Source organism: Diospyros lotus, chromosome 14 (assembly GCF_014633365.1).
Source record: "Diospyros lotus cultivar Yz01 chromosome 14, ASM1463336v1, whole genome shotgun sequence".
In the NCBI taxonomy this organism is placed as follows: domain Eukaryota; kingdom Viridiplantae; phylum Streptophyta; class Magnoliopsida; order Ericales; family Ebenaceae; genus Diospyros; species Diospyros lotus.
Window position 1 is genome coordinate 6073732 of NC_068351.1, and position 22053 is coordinate 6095784.

General features: G+C 35.7%; 1 protein-coding gene across 1 annotated transcript; it reads right to left on the reverse strand.

Moving 5' to 3' along the window:
- Positions 1 to 1337: 1337 nt before the first annotated feature.
- LOC127790322 (uncharacterized) lies at positions 1338 to 12922 on the reverse strand. The gene is made up of 3 exons (XM_052319770.1): positions 12473 to 12922; positions 2059 to 2166; positions 1338 to 1899 (listed from the first exon to the last, which is right to left on the reverse strand). The coding sequence occupies exons 1-3, from the start codon at positions 12779 to 12781 to the stop codon at positions 1588 to 1590; spliced, it is 729 nt and encodes a 242-aa protein (XP_052175730.1). The 5' UTR covers positions 12782 to 12922; the 3' UTR covers positions 1338 to 1587.
- Positions 12923 to 22053: the final 9131 nt, after the last annotated feature.

The window sequence follows — 22053 nt, forward strand, 5'->3', positions numbered from 1 at the left end:
CTTTTTATTTCTTTTCTTGTGTAATCCATAACAGGCATAGCTAATAATGTCGCTATCGACCTCAAATCAAGTTAATCTTAAAGAGATTTCTCATTTCTTAGAAAAAAAAAAAAACAAAATCAAGTTTTTTTTTATGTAAAGTCAACGGCATCAACACATAAATTTATTTGTTCATTCTTATCATCTATAATTTATTTTTGTTAAAAGTTAAAAAAGCAAAATTAAAAATAACATGGGTGGCATCGCCACTGCCTATCCATTGAGTGGATTTGCTTTTTAATTATTTGTTTATCAAGCTTAATTAGTGACATACAGTTGGATTAATTATCCATAGTTATCCATCATCATAATTTTCCAGCCAACCCCCCCCCCCCCCCCCCCCCCAACACACACACACACACATATATATATACACAGAATTTTTATACAAAATATTATATGTATAATGTGAGACAGTTGTTTTCTGTAATTATAAATTTTTAGTACAAAATTTATTTAACATGCAATAACTAATAAATAAAAATTTTCATTACAATAATTAAAGCAAGTGGATGATTTGTTTATTGCATTCTTAAAGTAAATAAAAGTCATATAATTTTGGTAAATCATACGACGACTAATATTGGTGGCCAGTAACTACATGCAGAAGAATCGTTATTGACAAATCAAAATTGTTCTCAAAAAATAAGATCTTGTTTTTCTTATCATTTTTAATTTTTTAAAATAATAAAAACGTAATATGTTTATATTTTAAAAAAATATTTTCAAGAATAAAAAATTATAAAAAAACTCCAAATAGTAAAAAATTATTTTAATTATTTTTATCATCAATTCGCTCAAAATTTTCAAAAGGTGAAAAACACTACAAACAAAAAAAATACATATTTTTTACAATTTCAAAACAAATACTTAAAATATAAAATTCAAAATAAATTTAAATTCAAAATTAAAAACTAAAACAAGACCTAACTTTCTAAAAACAAAACTTTCGTTTTTCTTTTCTTCTTCTTATTATTATTTCTTAATTTTCCTGTTGTAAACTTTCACAAGACGTAGCTCATTATGAAGTGTGATTATTTCTAATTTTTACCAAAGGTTCGAAACACTTCCCTTTTTTCTTTGCTAGTAAGTAATGACTAAAGACAATAAAAAAACACAGTCATTAGAATATTTTAATTTTATGGAAAAGCTGACTCATAAATTTTTCCTCAATGTCTGATAGAAGAATAAAACCCGCCAACAAAATAAATATTTGGATAACCTCTTCCTCTTTATCGCCTTTGCTTCAGGTAAATCAAATCAACGTTAGATTCGAATCAATAAATAAAAGCACGACATAGAGAATCCAATGGCCCTTATGATAAAACATTAGGAATCCGATAACACCTCTGTTAATAATGATCACAACAAATCCATTTTCAATATAGAAATTTACACAACTTTGATCCAACTCCCGAAGAAGAACGGAGGATGAAAGTGACTGATTGCAATTAAATTTAAAGCACTAACAGAAAAGACAACTACTAAACAAGAGGGCAACACAAAGCAACTAACAACAGTTACCTGCGGTGAAATCTACAGAAACAATTAGAAGATTTTGTTATACTGACCGGTTAGAGAATCCCTGAGATTGGAATAAAGGCCATAGAGGGAGTACTGCCGAAGGTTCTTCACTTCATACCACGAGTTGAAAACTGCCTCGTGCTTATCGGTGCCAGAGAAAGCCATTTGTATCCCAATGCTACAGTCGACAGAACCCCCATGGTTCTTACAACTGCTTGTTTTGATTGCACAGTCTTGATTGTTGAGGCACACAAAGTTGGAGTCGCCTGAGCATTTAGCACAGCCATCTCTCTTCCAATAAAAGTTCTGCAGCCTACCCTTCTTGAATTCAAGAGCCTGCAGCATCCATAACATAATTCAAGTCTTTTTATACATGAAATGGAAGCATATTAAGGTTAGAAATCAGCATCCACAACATAATGCGAGCCTTTTGTATATAAAATGAAAGCATATAAAATTTTGAAATAGCAAACAAAACAAAAAAATTTCACTTACAAGAGTAAAGCTGGTTACTGTGTATGTGCCATTTGCGACGAAAGCAGGAAGAGATCTTGCAGCATATTTTCGACCAGCAAATGCAACCATATACCCACCATAAGAATCCTGGCAGTCCCAAAAGTCACGGGGATGAAAGACGTGTAATAGGCTGGGCTACATGCTTTTCTACTTGGTAGAAGTTCAAAATTACACCAAAAGAACATTACTAGTACCATAATTAGTGTGTGCCAGTCTTTGTTGGGGGATGGAAAAAAGGCAGTTTCATCATGTAATACTAATTGTCACATTCTACCAGTTAACCACATTACAACTAGCTAAATAGCATTTTCACCTCCAAATTACAAATCTCTTCTCTACTAGGGTTTGGAAATAAAATTACAGAAATAGCAAAGCCAAGCTACCATCCAAATGGATCCACCAACTCCTTGAAAGATAAAAGTGCAAAACATTCTTCGAACAATACTATTCTTATTGCTTTTGGTGGGTGCTCTTTTTCAATGGGAAACAGGGTTGTGGCTAGGAACAAGTTAATAAGAATCTGAAACTTCGAAATTCAGAAAAACAAAACCCTGATTGAACTTCCATCACTCCAAAACCTTTCAGATAAGAAAAGGCACAAAAGATCACCACAGATGAATACAGATGAAAATGAATAAATTGCATCTCTTAAAATTTTGTCATCACTCTAAAAAGCATCTTTTAAGCACCCTCTTGACAAGCAAGGGAAAGGGTCCATGTCAGGACCCTAGGATGTATAAGAGCTTACGGTAGGGTTGAGCATAGCAAATTATCCCTCAGGAGAAAATAGTTAATTCTGTTGAGCTGTTGTAGTAGCTACATACGCTGTTGTAATGGGGATCATCCAGAATATCAATTGAACTTCTGATTTTTCTCTCTCCAAACTCTCTCTCCCTCTCGGACCTGTCTTCTCTCCCCCTCAAGCGTCTCTCTCTCATTCTTCCTTCTGATTCTCCCTCTATTCTCTCTCTCGATCTCCCTGTTTCTTCCACCTCTTTCTGTTTTCCCCTCTCTTCCTCAATTTCTACCCTAATTCTCTGTTGAAACCCTAGGGTCATGATAATTTGGTATCAGAGCAAGGCCTTCCTCAGAAGCTGATTGAAGGCGATTTTGAAGAAGCTGCAACAGAGGCGATCAGTTGTAGGAGGTGCTATCAGAGTCGAGCCTGTTTCAGGAGAGTGTTTCCATAAATTCCGGCAGTTTCAGCAGGACAGATCGATTGGGTCAGGAAGTAGATAGTGTTTGCAATCATTGGCGATAGGTTACAGTAGATTATTGGCGATTGCTGTTCTTGGCTACTGCATTGTGACTTAGGTTGTGGCTCGGAATTGAAAGACAAAGCAGTGTCAGGGGGCTTTTGGCTGGAACTCTGGCAATTATTGTTCGACTTTGAAGCGGAACAGTGCCTGCAATTCGCCACTCCCAGAATCAGTTCCAGAGGCGATTATAATCCACGGTAATTCTAGTGATTCGGAGCTGCAGAAATCGATCGATTGTTAGGCGATCCCTAGCAGCAACGGAATCAATTGAACTTTCAGAAAGAGAATTATCAGAAGGCGGCATATAGGCCAACCAATTCTCATGGTAGCTGTTTAGAGCAATTCGGCTGTGATTCAGGAAGCTTTAACAATTGACAAGGCGACTTCCAGAAACATTTCCGACAGTCGCCGTAAGTCCGACGAGTTAGGCGAATCTCCAACAACTCCTGGAGAAGTGTCAAAGGCGACTTTGAAGGACTGTAACGGAGCCAAACGTTCCTCGGCTGGTAATGTCCGACAGTTCTAGGCTGTTGTTTTCCGATGCTGATAATTTCTGCAGTGCATTCCAAGTCGACTTGAAGGTACTTGAGACAGATCGTAATCGAGCAAGCAATTCTCAGGAATGAGCTAGAGGCGATTTAGTAAGCTGAGCTACAGGCAACTCTCGACTGTGAAATCCGGCAAGTCTCGTTCAAAAATTGAACGACAAAGCAGACCAGTGAATTCCATTGGTTGCACTAGAGTCGACAGACATAGCAGGTGGATTTGTAGCAGCCAATACTCGGCTACTGCAGTGGACTCTGTTGAATTTCCACGATTGAGACAGTGAAGCAAAGTAGAACTTCAAACCTTGGCCTTCGACAGTCAATTGGATGTAGGAAGCAATGGCGGATGGAACAAGAATGATGCAAATGGAGGCGTAGCTTCAGCCTTCAGCAAGTGACCACAGCCACGTCAGATATACAAATGCGAGTAGAGGAGCCATTGACAAGTTGATAGATCGGAAGCTATTGTCAAGCACTTAGGTTAACGGCTGACAATGGGGCGGAATTCCAGTAAGAACAGAAATGAGGGCGAGAATGAAATAGGAAGAGAGAGAGAACGAGAGGGAATAAGAGAAATAATTTGTTATTCAATCAAGACATGCCTTCCTCCTACAACAGCCTACTTATTAGGCATTTACAACTGACTAACCGTCCTCCCCGCCTGACCCCCTGCCCAATTAGTCTACAGTTACACCAATCAATCCCTTATTACATTTAAACCCCCGGGTCCTAACAAATCCTCCCCCCCTGAAAGAATTCTTGTCCTCAAGAATTTAGAGGAGATTGATAGCCCGAGGAAACTGCTTCAGCACATCCGGCAAATATATTCCCAAGTAGGGTGATCCGGAGGTAGATGGGACCACCTGATCAGAACTTGGGTAATAGGGGCTGTACCCTGATATATAACCCACCTATCCACAATGGCCTGGGGTTCCATCACCACTTCAACTTCGCAACACAGGGCTGGACACCACGTCAGATTCCCCTTCCATAGGCGGCAACACAGGGCTGGTAGCAGTATGAGGACCAACTGCTTTCTTCAATAATGAAACATGAAATACGGGATGTACCTTCACTCCAGCAGGTAACTACAACCGATAGGCTACCTCTCCAACTCTAGCAAGTATAGTGTAAGGCCCGAAATATTTTGGGCTTAACTTAGACACTGGAGTGTTTGAGAAAGTAGGCTGAAGAAAGTGCTTCACTTTTAAGAACACCCTATCCCCCACAGCAAAGGTTCTGGCACTCCTCTTCTTATTGGCAGCCTGCACCATCCGATTGCAGGCTGTAGCTAACTCCTTAAAATCTGTTAGAACCTCCTGCCTTTGCTGGAAATAGTGCTCCACATCAGCCAGGGTAGCTGAGGAGCTCATGATAGCCAGTAACAAGGGTGGACAGTATGCAAATAGGGCCTCAAAAGGAGTCCGCTTGATAGCCATGTAGTAGCTTGAATTGTACCACCATTGGGCTAAGGAAAGCCACTTATGCCAACTCCTAGGCCTAGAAAAACACATGCAGCGTAGGTTCCAAACATTGATTTACCCTTTCGGTTTGGCCATCGGTTTCAGGGTGATAAGCAGTCGACAAGTGCAGCCCAACCCCCAAACTCCTGAACAATTCCTGCCAAAAGGAACTAATAAAAATCTTATCCCTATCCGACACAATAGTCTAAGGGATTCCATGAATCTTCCCAACTGAATCCAAAAACACCCGGGCCACCTCTGAAGCTCAAGAAGGATGAGTGAGGCTGAGGAAGTGGGCAAATTTATTTAACCTGTCCACTACCACCAAGATTGCATCTTTGCCCTTTGATTTAGGCAAACCCTCTATGAAATCCATAGAGATGTCCTCCCATGCTTGCTCTGGTATGGGCATATGGTTGCAGCAACCCTGGAGAAGCAACCTATTCATGCTTGCAGCACTAACATATCTCACATGCCAACACATACTTCACCACCTCCGTCTTCAACCCATGCCAATAAAAAAACTATCGCACTTTGTGGTAGGTTGCCCTCACGTCCAGATGCCCACCTACACCTACAGGTGAACCATGCAGTGCTTGCATGATCTGAGATTTCAATTGCTCATCATTTCCCACCATGATCCTTCCTTTAAACCGGATCACTCCATTAGAGTGTTATAACCCTGCTGATCATTTGGGTGGACAACCAACTGAGCCAACAACCATTGCACCCACTCCGTATTAGCATAACTCCCCACAATATTCTTGACCCAATCAGGTGTTGCTGCTGTAATAGCCTGACAAGCCCCCTTCTCTTCCCTTCTAGATAGGGCATCTGCCACCACATCCTCCTTCCCCCTCCTGTATTGGATTGTGTAATCCAACCCCAAGAGCTTAGAAACCCCTTTCCGCTGCAAATGAGTATGCAGCCTCAGCTGAAGCAAGAACGACAGACTTTTAAGGTCGGTCCTAATTACAAAAGGATTGCTCTCCAAATAATGCTGCCACTTATCCACAGCCACCAACACAGCAATAAGCTCCTTATCATATACACTCAACCCTAAATGCTTAAGAGCCAAACCTTGGCTCATGTAAGCTAATGGTCTCCCCTCTTGCAAAAGCACAGCCCCCACTCCACTGTCACAAGCATCAATCTCCACAACAAAGGGCTTAGAAAAATCAAGCAGCGCCAAAACTGGAGCTTGGGTCATGGCCTTCTTAAGGGCGGCCCCAAAAGTTGCCTCCGCTTTGAAGTTCCAATGGAGGTTATCCTTCCTAAGAAGCTCGGTCAACGGCCTACAAATCACTCCATAGTGCTGAATAAATTTTCTATAATACCCCATCAATCCCAAAAATCCTCTCAACTCCTTAACAATAACAGGTCTAGGCCAACTCACCATAGCTTCAATTTTCCTCGGATCAATACTCACTCCCTTCCCCAAAATAATGTGACCCCAAATAAAGTGCTCTCTTTCTCTTTCTCCTCCTTCCTACCCACTCTCCTTCTTCCTTGCTCTGTTCTATTCGTTTCTTACCGAAATCATCTCCTAATCCATACTGGATTAGGAGTGTACCAAATTCACAGCAAAGACATGACAGGGCCACCTTCTAGAAGGACCCCAACCACTTATATCTATGTAAGGGGCCCACAACCAATCATGCAATGAAAATATTCTGATTTTCCTCTCTCTCTCTCTCTCTCTCTCTTCGATAACCAGAGAATTCCTTCCAAAATTTTGTCAAGTAGCCTTGTCAGTTTCTCCAGTACTAACATCATTGCATGGTGAAATTCAAGAATTTAGGTGAATTTTGGCCAGTGGTCGGTGATTGGGTAAGAAGTGGATGTAGGCTTGGGCGATTTTGAATCCGCAATAAATCAAATGCAGAATAGAAGACTATGACTACGAAGATTCTCAGCTTGGAAGTTGAAGGCAAAGTGGTATTAGCGAAGGCGGTGGTGGACTGCAACGAACAACAGAAGACTCTAGAGAAATCGACGATTAGAAGGGATGGAAGATCAACCTATCAACAGTGTCGAAAGGACCGAGTCGTAAGCAACAAAAGAAGGAAGGTATCGGAAGGTCAACAGAGTTGGTGATCTTGAAGGCGCGATTTTGAAGTAAGGACGAAGTGCTATTTGGAGGCAAATTAGCAAGGATTTGAACTAAGAAGATGGATACAGGAATTGCAAATACTTGGGTTAGTATTGACAACAAATTGAAAGGTTTATCAAAAGTTTGATGAATATTTGACTAAGTCTACCAAGAAGAATCAGGTTCGAGACGAGAGTTACAATGACAAGATCAACAAGCTGGAACACGAGGACTCAATTATAGAGTATTTGGGCACGTTTGAGAAACTGAAAACGCGAGCTCTCCATTCCCATCCAACCTTAAATGAGTCTTATTTCGTATTAAAATTCACTAATGGTCTTAATGCTAAGGCATATGGTGAATATGTTATGTCCTACTACGGTGAAACAAGTAGCGAAGAAGGCGAAGCTGCAAGAATTGGCATTGAAAGCCATTTGCAGAAAGCATGGGTTGCCACTTAAAAGTTTTCTTAAGAGCAACCAGCAGAATAAAGGTAATTTTATGGCTACCCCCAGTTTATAGCAAGAAGATGAATTTTCTGCAATAGATTAAGAAATTCAAGAAGTAAACGATAATCCTAATAAGGAGATCTATAGGGAAGATGAGGTAAAAGATACTATAAATTCAAGAAGGGATATGATCATAGCAATAGTGGATTTTGAAGACTTTAAGTTTGTTTCTCTTAAAAATGAGGTACTCCAATACCTAATGACAATGCAACACTACTTTTTGAGGATCTACATAATAGAGCCAAAGGGGAGAAGGAAAAAGCAGTTAAAGATGATATTGTTGGATTTTTCTCAACTGCTGAAGATGTAGAGGAGTTGGGGTTGATTTTAGCAAAGGAAAAGAAATGAGGTATTTCAAGAGAACTTGAAATATATGTTGAACAATGAGATGTTTTCTCTCTCATTCATCAGATAAAGCCAAGAAGGAGAAAGAAAAAAAGGCCAAGGCAAGTAAGAGAAAAGAACAAGAAAAGGCAAAGAAGAATTCAAATTGTGAAGGCTGGAATTGGATGAAGAACAGGGTCGGCAACTGTCAATTCTTGAGGACAATAATTGTTTGAAAGGGTAGAAATTGTCACAACCCTAGGGGCAATATTGTAATTGGGTAGGGAACTGACCTTGTAAACCGTTAGGGGTCTAACTAAAGGAGTCGGTTAATTAGTAGGCAAGAATGGGTTGGTTGTATAGACGGCTATCTGTTAGGCTGTTAAGTAGTTAGATGAGCTATTGAATTGGCTAGAGATTCTCTATATAAGAACCTACAGCATGGTGAGAAGGTTATCGATTGAATGAATGATCAGTTCTTCTCCCTCTTGATTCTCTCTCATTTCACTCTCGTTCTCCATTTCTCCCTTCTCCTCATTCTATCTGTTTCTCCCTAAAATTCAATTCTTCTTTCTTGGAATTCACTTGAATTCTCTCAATTGACCAGCCCTCAACCTAAGAGCTTGAAACTTATCACTCACACGACCAGACATTGCATATGTTGCAAACATGGTTAGTCAGTTCATGCATTCACCTGCAAGAAGACATCTTGAGGCAGCATATCATATTCTCACGTGCCTCAAAGGGACCCCGGGAAATGACTCTTATTTAAGAAGAGTCGAGATAGAGGGATCAATGCATTTGTAGATGCTGATTGGGCTAGCTTTGTTGAAGACATCAGATCTACATCCAATTATTGCACAAAATTATGGGATAATTTGATAACTTGGAAAAGCAAGAAGTAACTAGTGGTGGCAATGAGCAGTGCAAAAACAAAGTATATGACTATTGCTCAAGGTATATGTGAAGTAATTTGAGTGGAAAAAATGATGGAAGACCTACACCTACTAGTGTCCTCCCCAAAAATTCTCTATAGTAATAATAAGTCGGTAATTAGCATTGTGAATAATCTTATACAACATGACCAAATGAAACCCATAAGAATTGACCGACACATTGTCAAGGAAGAAATTGATAGATGAAATATAAGTCTTACTTATATCCCTATTGAGTTTCAAGAAAAGCAATGCAAAAGCAAGGATTTGAATCTATTCGAGGTAAGCTGGGAATGATGGATATCTATTCATCAGCTTGAGAGGAAGTGTTGGAGAAGATAAAGGAGAAAATTCAAGTTATAAACGAAAGGATAAGAAGAGAAGAAGATAAAGACTAATATGTGATAAGATGAAGGAGAGTTCAAGCTGAGAAGATAAGGAAAAAGAAGGATAAGGATTGTTATGATTAGGAGTTCTAGGACCACTCTAATCTCAGCCAAATGTAAAACACACCCTCACCCGAATTCAAATCAATCAACATAATGTAAAAGCAGAATTTAAAGCAATAATGGAAATAGGGAAAGAGACAACCAAACCACATAAGAGATAAGAATTTATCCTAGTTCAGATTGTTGTGAGCAATCCTATATCTAGCCTTGGTCTGAGAGCAATCCACTAGAAATCGTGTATGAATCAGTACAAGAAACCCTCACAAATCCCTTCACGAGTACACCATACTTATGAGATTACAAAATACTCTCTATACAAGCCCTTCCTCTCAGATTACGGCACTATCACTCATTTATAGAATTGAGAATGATCAAGTGATCACAACTACCCGCCTAAGCCTTCTATTTATAGAGGATTTGGGCAGATATTACAAAGTTTTTAAGTTAGACTACACAAAGTCTAAACTGCCCCTTACATATACAACATAAGATAGCCTCTTCCTAACTTAGTTTATTTAGCCACTTCCAATCACTCGAGAGATCTCCTGATTCCTTCTATCCTTTTAGAAAAATACTCAATGCAAAACTCAACAAGGATGCTCCAAAAAATCAAATAAGGAAGTCCTAAATTCAATCCAATCCTAATCTGAAATATGTTGTTGTAATCTAGTCCTATATTTTAGGAGATTTCTTAGGAATTTGTGTATATATATTTTGCATCCCTCGAATCAATGAGATTATGGAAGTTTATTCTTCTCATTAAAAACTTCCAGCAGTTTATTTTTCAGCAACAAAGACAAAAACTAAAATGGGAGCATTGGACTTCTTATTTCTAAGATGGTATCATTGGTGAAAGGAGTCTACCAGTTACTGATATTTTTGAAGATGAAACTCTTAGTTTTTGGATGCAAAGGCTAGAAATTTCAGGTACTAGAGATGTGCCATGTTGTGTTCTGATGTTATGTGGGATTTGCATAATCTAACTAAGAGTGAGAGGAAGAATCAGCATAACAAGTGCAAATTTGGGCTAAAACGGTGTAAGATCTAATATGGAACGATAATATGAAACTTTAAACATAGAATTAGAATAAAAATGATAGCCTACAGAGTATCTTGAAAGACTAATTACACTACAGGTACTGTGGTATTTCTGAAAACACGGGTGATTGGTGCTTTTTTGGCAAACCTCAGGTGTGCCACGAGGAATTTGACCATAATAATATCACAAACCTTTCCTCCATTAGTTACCTTCATGTGAAATATGCAATATGCTTCTCCAATCTTCTTGTTCTACCACCTTAGGAGAAAATGACACCCTTCGTACAACAAGACTTTCGCCTTGGACAGGTAACAAGTCAATTTCTTCCTCCTCGTCTTCAACATATTCATCACAAAGAAGTTCTTCAATGTCTTCTTCATGATAGTTTCAACATCTAGTAAATTAACTAGACGTGAAGGACAAGAATAAGAAACACAGTCCAACCCATGAGAATTGAAACAGTGAAGGGCAGATTGTATGAGGTTGAGGTTGCTGTAACCCTTTATAGCTCCAAAATGAATGAGTTCCTTCCCCTTTTCACTACGACTTGAACCCCCCAACAACTCTAGAGTCTGTCCTTCCAAAACTACTGCTTGTTTGCTCCTTTCTTGAAGTCGTTTGAGCACTTTTCAAGCCTTGGACAGAAGTTAGAAACTTGGGACTCGACACAACAGTCCCTCAAATCATTAAAGGACACCTAACACAGCAACAAGCTACTCACTCTTCAGCTTGCATAGCATGTTCAAATTTTGTAGCACTCAGCTCGTAACATGTTTAATGTCATATGGTTTCCCCAATACTTCTAAAATCTTTTTTTTCCATGCACACAAAAATATCTAAACTAGATTTTGACCATGACTCTTTTTAATATGATGAGTGATTGTGTGCATGGATCTAAAGCTTTTCCTTTCCTTTTTTTATTTTTTTTTTATTTTCCCTTTTGGTAAGTAATCCATAGACCAAAAGCTTGGAGATGTTATATCCAATTCTAACAAATATGCCCCAATAGTGCTAGTGGAGCTTCAGGGAGTATCAATTTACCTTTCTAATGAGTTTCCTTAAATAATATGGCCTTCCAGCTTTGTACATTTATTCCATATCAAACGATTTTCTCACATTTTGTAAAACAACATAGTCATTTATCACGTTACTGAAACATACTGATATGATGTCATTTTTATAATTAACAGAAATGGAGAAAGAAAATAGAAAACGGTAACAAGAGGAGCATGTCCAGAAGAGAAGTACTTATATATTACCTATTAAACACAACATGGGAAGCGGAGGAGCTGAAGAACATATTACATATTCTGGTTCGAGCAGAGAAATGGTTCGGAACTAGTTTTTATATCAATGGAAATTGAAGATATATAATTTGCAGTTATTCCTACGTTCTCCTGTTTTCACAATAAATATAACTCGGTTAAATTGAAAAGTAGTAGAATTATCGATTTATGCATTCAATTGAACCACAAATGGGCTAAATTCTCCAAACTATCAAAGCCTGGAAAACCGACTCTACATACATATCTCATAAAGAACTGTAAAAGCCCAAACTTTAGATTATCAATTTTTCCTACTCCATGAGTGTCTTCAAACTCATCATGGTCCAAAGTAGCAGTAAAACAAGTAATCAATCTGGCTAAATTATAGAAGCAATCAAAACTGAGCCCAATGACCGAAACCCTAGAATTTTACTAAGCAGATCTGAGTTCAATGAACACCAAAATATTTACATGCACAATAAAAGCAACGAAGATAAGAGTATAGATTGGTACCGGAGAGAAGTTGGAGGTGTTGATGGTGAGGAGAGAGATCTGGTCGACCTTGGGGCGGAAGAGAGCAAGCTGAGAGTTGGATGAGAGCGAAAGCCTCTTGTCACAGGGCGAAAGCTGCACCGAGTTGTTTCCATTGGAGAAGAACGAAGTCCGGGACGCGAAGGCGATCCCGAAGGTGAACCCGTCGGAGCGCTGGACCTTTGTGTCCGAGCAAGGCGAGTAGACGGTGTTCGTGTCGCTGCTCGACTCGGCCAAGGACCATACAGTCCAAAGCATTACGACGACGATCGATGGCCTCAGAGCCGCCATCGTTGGAGATCCGCCGAGAACGGTTGCGGTGGTGGAGGTCGTCGGAGTTTAAGCAGAAGTTGAGGCTTGCGATGAGTCTAATGATTTTGACTTGGATGCACGGGAACTCGAGTGGACAGCCGGAATACGCGAGTGTTATGAACGTTTCATTTTTGAGCCGTTGATTGCGTGGAAGAAGCTCATCATGTCAATTTGTATTCTGATGGGAGCATTTTAACGGTTGAGATTTACGAGCGTGGAAAGATGTTGGACTAGGTAGTCATCCTTTGGTGCCTAATCAGATACAGCTGGTTCTCGCAACCAACTAACTATAATTTTAAGGGTGTTCGCGGTGTGATTTGGTCGGTCTAAATCATTTTTAACACGCTAAACTATTAGCGTGATTTTTCAATCAAACTAGACCGCGGTCTAATTTGGGTTCGGCCAAACCGCAATTTGAAATACTATTTAAAATCACTAAAAAAAATATTTAAAAATGATAAATAAAGACACAAATATTGATAAATCAAGACAATTAAATGTAAATAAATATGAGCAAAAAATAAAGACAAAATAGTGTAAAAAATAAATAGGATGGGCTGCCAATTATTAGATTTTTATAATAATAATTTTATTATTATTTTCTTGGGCGATTCGGTTTAAAATCGAACCACAAACTGTCCAAACTGCAAACCGCGCGGTTTGGACAGAATCCAAATCGTTTTCGACCGCCAAAAAAAAAAAAATCGATCGGATCGATTTGGTTCGGTTCGATTTGACTAATTTTCACAGTGTATCGATTTTTTTGAACACCCCTACTATGATGTTTGAGTTCAAGTGATAGGTTGAGCATCAAAATTTAAAATTCATTTAGAATCAATGAATTCTATATAAATTTTATTTACTTTATATTTGAAAATTAAATGACATAATTTAAACTATAGAATTTAACTAAATTCTACAAATTTATGTTTAGAATTAAAGTTTTATTTGTTCTTAATTATTAAAATAACTATTATCAAAAAAATAAAAAACAAATATAAATATTTTTATAATTTGAAATGTGTAAATATATTTTATTTTTAAAATGAATTTTTTAATTAAGGATTAATTAATTTAATATATTTAATAATTTAAATAAAACTAAATATAAATAAAATGAATAAGTAGACTAAAATTATATCTAAAAATGCTTAACTTACTGGTATCAGGAGTGACAAAAGTTGATGAAAATGATAAAGATGGCAGAAAAGGAGAAAGAGATAAGAATATTTTTGTTCATAAGTAATTTTTATACTCAACTTATAATTTTTAGAGTTTTTCATTTTCATCTCTTTTTTTAAGTAAAAATATTTAAATAAAAATTTCAAATGCTAAATCTAATGCATTCTTAATACAGGAAATAGATAAATAAAGGAATGACAAATGGGTCAAAGAAACAGGTTTTGCGACCCTCAATTGCCATTTTAATATTTTATATTTTACCTCGTATTTATCTTGAATTTTATTGAGATATAAATCTTAAGCTTTATTTTCTTCTCCAATTAATAACAAATAAATTATTTTAATAAATATTTGTAATGCATAAATATTAATAAGCTACTATTAATATGACAAGTGACATGTCAAACATCATTCACACTTAATAATGTCACACCAAAAAGCTATATTTAAATATAATAATTGTGTGAATAAAGTTAAATATTCATAACTTGATAAATTTATGAGAAGACCCTCTTATTAGGACACTACCAATCCTATCTCTAATTCGAGTTTTGCATTTGAAATTACTCTCGTAATGCCTTAACAAATTGTTCCCCCCCCCCCCCCCCCGCGACAAATTGAGCCAACTAGTTGCTCAGTTATAACATTTCTAACAAATTGGGATTATGAGTGCTTGGTTTTTGAGTTCCCCCCCCCCCCCCCCCCCCCCCCGCGACAAATTGAGCCAACTAGTTGCTTAGTTATAACATTTCTAACAAATTGGGATTATGAGTGCTTGGTTTTTGAGTTTTCACTCAAATTGAGTTTGTTGTTGTACTTTTTGTATATTAGTTTGAATGATGAAAAACATATATTGGTTTAATCCCTAAATAAATCATGAATCAAGACTATGATTTTCAATATATATCAATTTCAATATCAGAAATCATTTTGTGAAAATGAAAATCATGTTTTGACTAAGTCTGAAAAGTTAGCACCTTATAAAGAGACATATAAGAAAGAGTTTTCTTTTTAAAAAACTATCTCCCGGTATTTTGATAGCTAACATCTATTAGTGCTAAAACAATTTTTAATGAATTTTTTATTAAATAGAAAATATATATTTTGGATGTGGTATTATTGTTAAAACTTGAGTTTGTACTAAAACCCAAAATCTACTTTCTTATTATTTTGGATTCTGATTTTTTAGATATTTTTATTGAATCCAAATAGGAGGTACTTCGATATTTACATTTATGTATTAAAATAAATGGAGGTAAAATATAAATAAAAGAAAATGTGGACATTTACTTAAACTAAAGAAATGTAAATAAGCTGTGATGTATACATGCTGTGGATTGTGCTATCGCGCAAATCATTCTGATATCTGTCATGTTTCTATGCATGTTTTGAAACCTCTTTGAAAAGCTTTCATGATTTCTAAAGTGCATATGCTATTTCGAAACATCTATATATTAGCACTTGTTTCAGGTTTTGAATTATGTTTCGAAACCTGTATACCATGTTTCGAAACCTTATTTCCAAATATGTGTGTTTTGAAACCTATGATGGTATGTTTCGAAACCTCATTTCCAGAGAGGTATATTTTGAAACCTATGATAGTATGTTTCGAAACCTATGTCTCTGTCAGCAGAGATCCGAGATGCTTTTTGCTTTGCATTTTTAATATTTATCTAAAAGCTTCTTAAAACATTTTTTAATGCATTCTCCATGGCTTGCAAAATTCAAATTCAAATTTGAAGTGGAGATCATTATTATGTGTTAGTGGGAAATAGATTGTGTCTCCCACTCATTGCTATCTCTTGGTTCATATCTAGCTGTAAAGGCTGTATGTTTCGAAACACGAGGAGTATGTTTCGAAACCTATGTGTAAAATTGTGATGTTTCGAAATCTATTATGCATGTTTCGAAACCTACTTTTCTGTCTTGTCTCTAACAGCTATAAAACGGTCAGATTTCTATCTTTTGGTATAAATAGCAAGTATTTGAAAACAAGAAGAGATTGATTGAGAGACAACAAGCAAGAACAAGTGAGCACACACTAGAGACACACACTCAAGCACAAGAGGTGATTAAAATGTTTGATTGAGCTTTCAAGAAGATCTACACGCATCATATTCTCGTGCATTGCAAGTATGAAAAGGAGAAACAAGCTGAAATCTGAAGTCTCATCCTTCTAGCTCTCCTCACCTCAAGTTAAAAGGTTTGTACAACCATATAGTAAGGCATTTATTGCTCATTGGGTTGTAAAAGATAAAACGTTTATTATCTTGTAAATGTTGTAAGGTTTGAGTTTAGCCTAAAACTTATTATGGTGTAAAGGTTTGAGTTGAGCCTAAAACTCATTGTGTCAAAGGTTTGAGTTTAACCTTAAAACTCACTTGGTGTAAGGTTTGAGTTTAGCCTGTAAAAACTCACTTGGTGCTAGGTTTGAGTTGAGCCCATAAAAACTCACATTGTAAGGTTTTGGGGTGAATTATAGTAAAACACTTGTTATGGTTGATCACTAGTAAAAGTGATTGGGATTGCAAATCTTTCAAATGGGTAAGCTTGAAGGTAGTGGAGTAGACAGGTGCCGAATCATTATATATCTTGTGTGCAATTGTTCTTTAACTTTTGTTTATCATTATTGTCTATTGCACATGTTTTCATAAGTTTAGTTATCAAAGGCTAAAACAGTTTTCTTGAGTATAAATTAATACACATTCATAGAAAACATATCTTTGATATACAAACATCTTTGGTATACTCTTAAATATATAAATCATCTTTTCCAAATATCGTTATTTTGAAATACTAGGTAAAGGATTTCGAATCAAGCAAAATAGTGAAGTAAATTTCGAAACATACATTTCATGTTTCGAAACTTGTAAAACAGTGAGGTATATTTCGAAACATATATAGTAGATTTCGAAACCTACTTAACAAAAAGTCTTATTTCAAAACATAAGCTCTATATTTCGAAATCTAGTGTTTTGCCATCCATCAAAGTTTTTAAAGTATCGAAAATTTATACAAATCTCAATTCACCCCCTCTTGAGATATATTTGCCATCATTAGGAACCAACAAAGTTGAATTGGGGGTCAGATATCAAAATTTTGTATTTGCTAATATAACATCCCGAAACTTTGAGATAAATAATAATTATAAATATCAGTGTTGAGGTAATTATTGGGTATTTGGAGATTTAAGGAAAAAACATAATTTATGATGTTTTGAAGAAATAGGAAATTTAGGTAATTAATTAAATTATTTGGGAGTATTAACGGGAATAGTAAAATAACTTAATTTAGTGGAATTTTGGGAAAATCTTGGGGGTATTTACGAAAATCAGGAAATATTGATTTAATTTGTATTTTTGGTGATTATTGAGTGTGTATTGTTTAAAGAAAATAATTAATTATTGGGGAGTATTTAGAAAAATAATAAAATAAAATGATTTTGGTGAATTTATGGAAACTTGGGGTATAAATGTAATAAGGGAAAAGGGAGTTTAGGGTGTATGTGGAAATTTTTGGAAGTTGTGGGTTTAAAATGTGATTTATGGAAGAGGCAGCTGGATAAGGCGGTTAGCGCGCGCGAGGGGTGAGTGGCAGGTCGCGGGTTCGATCCGTGGGAGGCTTGCGCGTACGCTGGAGAATTGACTGATTTTTATTATACATAAGGCGCCCAAAACGACGCCGTTTTGATAAGGCGATGGGCAACCATGTTGTGACTATGTGGCACGTGCTGGGCTGCCAAATTCGGCTATTTTGGGGGCTCCAATTCGAGCAGTTCCAGTGAGTAAATTTAGGAGAAGAAGAAAGCGCGATGAGGCTGAAAATGGAGGAAGAATTTGGAAGAAATTAAGGATTTAATCAAGGTTTAATTGAGTTTTGAAGAGCTAGGTAAGTAGAGACATATATATTAATCATTTTATACGGTTGGAATTTTATTTTGGGTCCAATTTTATTGATTTTGAGAGTTTATATTAATTTGCAGCGTGTATTATTTTGGTAGCGTGTAGGCGTAAAAACGCTGTAAACAGCTAAATAAAGACAAGCTCTCTCTACTCTTACGATCTCTTTTCATTTTGTGAACCTCTCATCTTCCCTCAATTCGTTTCAGTTTCACGTATTAATTATACGAAACAAGAATTTTATTAGCGTGATTTAATTTAAAGTCACATTACCTCAATACACTAAAGTCAATTCACTTCACCTCACACTCTAACAAATCCCGTCTTTTCTTTGGAAGTGTTTCATATAGCTAGTGTGATACTTTATACATTTATGTTACAAATAAATAGTCTTTTATGTTTATTGTGAATTTGACATTAACTCACTATTCAACTCAACCATGACATGCTCTCCATTAATTTGGGCATTAAGGGTGCAAAGCCTTGCTTCATCGATTGTGTTATAACTCATTAGTAGTTACTGACAATTAAAAATACTTATAATAATTTTAACATATGAAGATGATAATATAAGGAAATGCAAAGGTTCCAAAAGATGACATATAGGATCAACAAGCCCAACACAAATAGCTAAAATGTCGATAAACAAAATGCAGCCCAAACAAAGCCTTCGATTAGATTTGGCAAAAAAATAACAAAAACAACACTAAAATAATTCGTTGTGTTTCATTTTCTTATTTTTTTAGTCGAAAAAACAAAAATAATGTACAATTGTCCAGACCCAAACGGCCCGTTTCTAGAACGGGTCGGTCATCGGGCCAGTCCGAGCCTAACATCAACTTGAAATTGGGTATTGTAAACTGAAATGTAATAAGACTAAGGTCAAAGATTGAAAATATGTATTATGATTAAACATATATTTTAGTATTTGTATTTATATATTTTTTTATTTAAATATTTAATTTTTTTATGGCTTTAAAGAGACCCCTAAATTATATAATTTCGAATCAATTGCATACCTTGACAAATTTAGTGAAAAAAATAAATTCAAAGGTATAATTGAAATAATAAAAAAATTAAGAATGCAATTGACTCGAAATTACAAGTTTAAGAATGTTTTTAAAATAACAAAAAGTTCAAATATTTAAATGAAAAAAACATACAAATACAAGAGTTAAAATATACATTTTATCTATACGTGATGCATAGAATGAAAAATGCAGTCATTTTGCTAATCAAGGTTTACTATAACAGTTGATTAAATAAACAAGTTTACTGTGACAGAGTCATGATTAGTAGTTTGAATAAGATGTTAACCTGAAGGTGAGGAGCTCTTTGATGTTTGCCTTAAACCCACAATAAAACTTTTAACAATAAATTAAAAAATAAAAATTCCATTGATGCAAACCCATATGGTTAATTCGTTGAAAGAGGGAAGGGCCGGATTTGTCAACTCAAAGTATGATAGAAAATAAGTGTAATGTGTCCCTTTCTTTTCTCGATCACTTCTATTGTCCTAATCATGGCTTAGGAATGATTAATATAAATTACATAGATTTTGACAATGTTGTGTGGCATGCATACACCCACATGGTCATATCGGTACCTTGCTCTGCTTGGCCACAATATATGCTTCTTATGAAGTTATTCAATTAACGTTTAATAGGGTGGAAAATGAGGGTAAAATTTATTTTTTATCTAAATTTTAAAAAATTTTATTAAATAATTTTTTTTCATGGAATTCGAATTCCATTTTAGTTCAAAAAATGGAGATTTTTCTTGAAATCAAGAAATTGAAATTTCTAGGGAGGGGTGAGAATTGAAATTCTATGAAATTGAAATTTTATCCCACTTTTCATCCTACAATCAAACGCACCATGTAATGATCCCAACCCACCTTAGGCGGTTCCGAATTATACATCAAATTTATTATAAGAATGGGCACGCACGTAAATAGATAGAAATTAATGCTAAAACTATTAGGGTGCGTTTGATTGCAATGGTAGAATTTAATTGGGTGAAAAGAAAATGAATTCTAGATAATTGAATTACAGGAAAAATGAATTCCTGAAAATTAGAAGTTTAAGCTGTTTGATTAGTATAATTTTTTACCTAGAAAATGATATTATTTTCCATCTTTTGTTGTTTGATTGGTAATATTTTCTATAGAATTTGATAATTTTTATTTTTCATTTCTATACATTTATATTTATCACAAAAAATTAAAAATAATAATAAACATTTTTTATTTATTAATTTGTGATGAAATATAGCAATAAAATAAAATAAAAATAAACCCAAAAATTACAAAACCCACCATCTCTCACCCCCAAACCCATTTTCTCACCCTTTCTGTCTCCCTCCCGCGTCCTTCTCACACCCTCTCTTACCCCCAAACCCACTTTCTACCCTCTCTATCTTTCTTTTGCGTGTAACGACCCGTTAGAGGGTCTAGTATTTATTTAGAATTATTTAATTAATTAGTGAGGTATTTTAATTAAGAGAATTTACCATTTAATTTTAATGTGGAAATTTAGAATATTTTTAGTTGAGAAAATAGCTTTTAAGTAGTATTTAATTCTTTTTATATTATGAGAAATTATATGCAAGGACTTGAGAGTCATTTAAGGATTTGATATTAGTATTTAATTAGTAAATAGAATTATTGTGATTAAGGGATTGATGAATCCATCCGTGAGATGATTAGATTAGAAGACTCCTAGTTATATTAGGAGATTGAGATGAGCTTTAGGGCTTCAAAGTATATATATAGAGAGAGAGTTTGATGGCCAATAGTTCTTCACGCCGTGTGAAGAACAAAAGTGAGAAGAAGAGAGAAAGAGTTGGGAAGCATTGCAGTGTCTTGGTATAGGGAGATTTTCATTGAAAGCGTCGATTCGATCGATCAAAAAGTTTGAAAGGCAAGTTCTTCTCCCTGTAAACCTTATCAGTTTCAATAGCTCTTTGTTTAAGTTTCAGATTTATATATATATGCACGAGCAGTGATTATGTATACCAGATCATGCATGATTACTTCCAGCGATTCTTATCAATTTTATTGTTGAATCATTCATAAGTTTGTTTGGAATCAATTGGGATTTGTTTTCTCAAGATTTCTTTTGGAATGGTGTAGTAATGTTAAGTTTGTAATTCAAGATATCGTCTCTATTATCATGAGTTTTATATCTGATAAGATTCCAGTTATTCGAATGAGTCTTGTGTCATTCGAATGAGTTTTGAGGCATCTGAATGAGTTTTCAGTGTTATCGTAAGTTTTTCCCCTATAATGTATCAGTCATTCGAATGAGTCCTTTGTCATTCGAATGAGTCATGTGTTATCGTATCATTCGTATGTGTTTTTGAAGTTTTGAAACTGTCATTTGAATGAGTTTTCTTGTGATTCGAATGAGTTCTTGAAGATTTGAATAAATTCTTGCTTTGTATAGTTTAGCATTCGAATGAGTCTCTCTGTCATTCGAATGACCCGTGAGTATCCCATTAATTCATTAGAATGAAGGTGCTGTTGCATTCGAATGAGTCACTTTTTGCCAGTTCAAAAGTTAGAAAATTGTCAAATTCATTCGAATGAATTTGTGAGTCATTCGAATGAGTCATTTATCAGATCCGAATAGCCTTTGTTATATCATCTATCATTCGAATTAGCCTCTGTCATTCGAATGAATTTCTGCCATTCGAATAAGCTTGCTATAGTCCATTTTTTTCATTCGAATTGCTCCTTATACTTCCTCAATCATCTGAATAGTATCATATGACATCCGAATGGCTTCCAATAAATTCTTGATGCAAGTCTTAAATTTAATATAAATATTCAATTATTCAAATATTGAATTTTTATCCCAAGATATGATAAAATCCAATATGCCATGCCTATACTCAGAAATTTCAAAATCTTTGTATCTCAATATAGCTGGTAAAAATCATATATCATGTTTAGCAGTTCATTATGACATGGTCAGCATTATTTTGTGAGATTATTGTGCATACATATTTGTATGACCATTGAGCATGACTTTATATGGAGCACTACATATCGTGTGCCAGTACTTATATGAGCATTGTATTATGCGCGCCAGGCGGCTTATCCGCGAGGATCTCACTAGTATCAGTTTAGTTATATCTCAGTTATGAGATGCTCACCTGATGTCGACC

What these genes read in the sequence shown, in the direction of transcription:
- LOC127790322 (XM_052319770.1), bottom strand. Translation starts at nt 12,781, where the DNA reads ATGGCGGCTCTGAGGCCATCGATCGTCGTCGTAATGCTTTGGACTGTA. An exon ending in ACACCTCCAACTTCTCTCCG is followed by an intron (nt 2,167 to 12,472) that starts GTACCAATCTAT and finishes TGGGACTGCCAG; the next exon opens with GATTCTTATGGTGGGTATAT. An exon ending in CAGTAACCAGCTTTACTCTT is followed by an intron (nt 1,900 to 2,058) that starts GTAAGTGAAATT and finishes TGGATGCTGCAG; the next exon opens with GCTCTTGAATTCAAGAAGGG.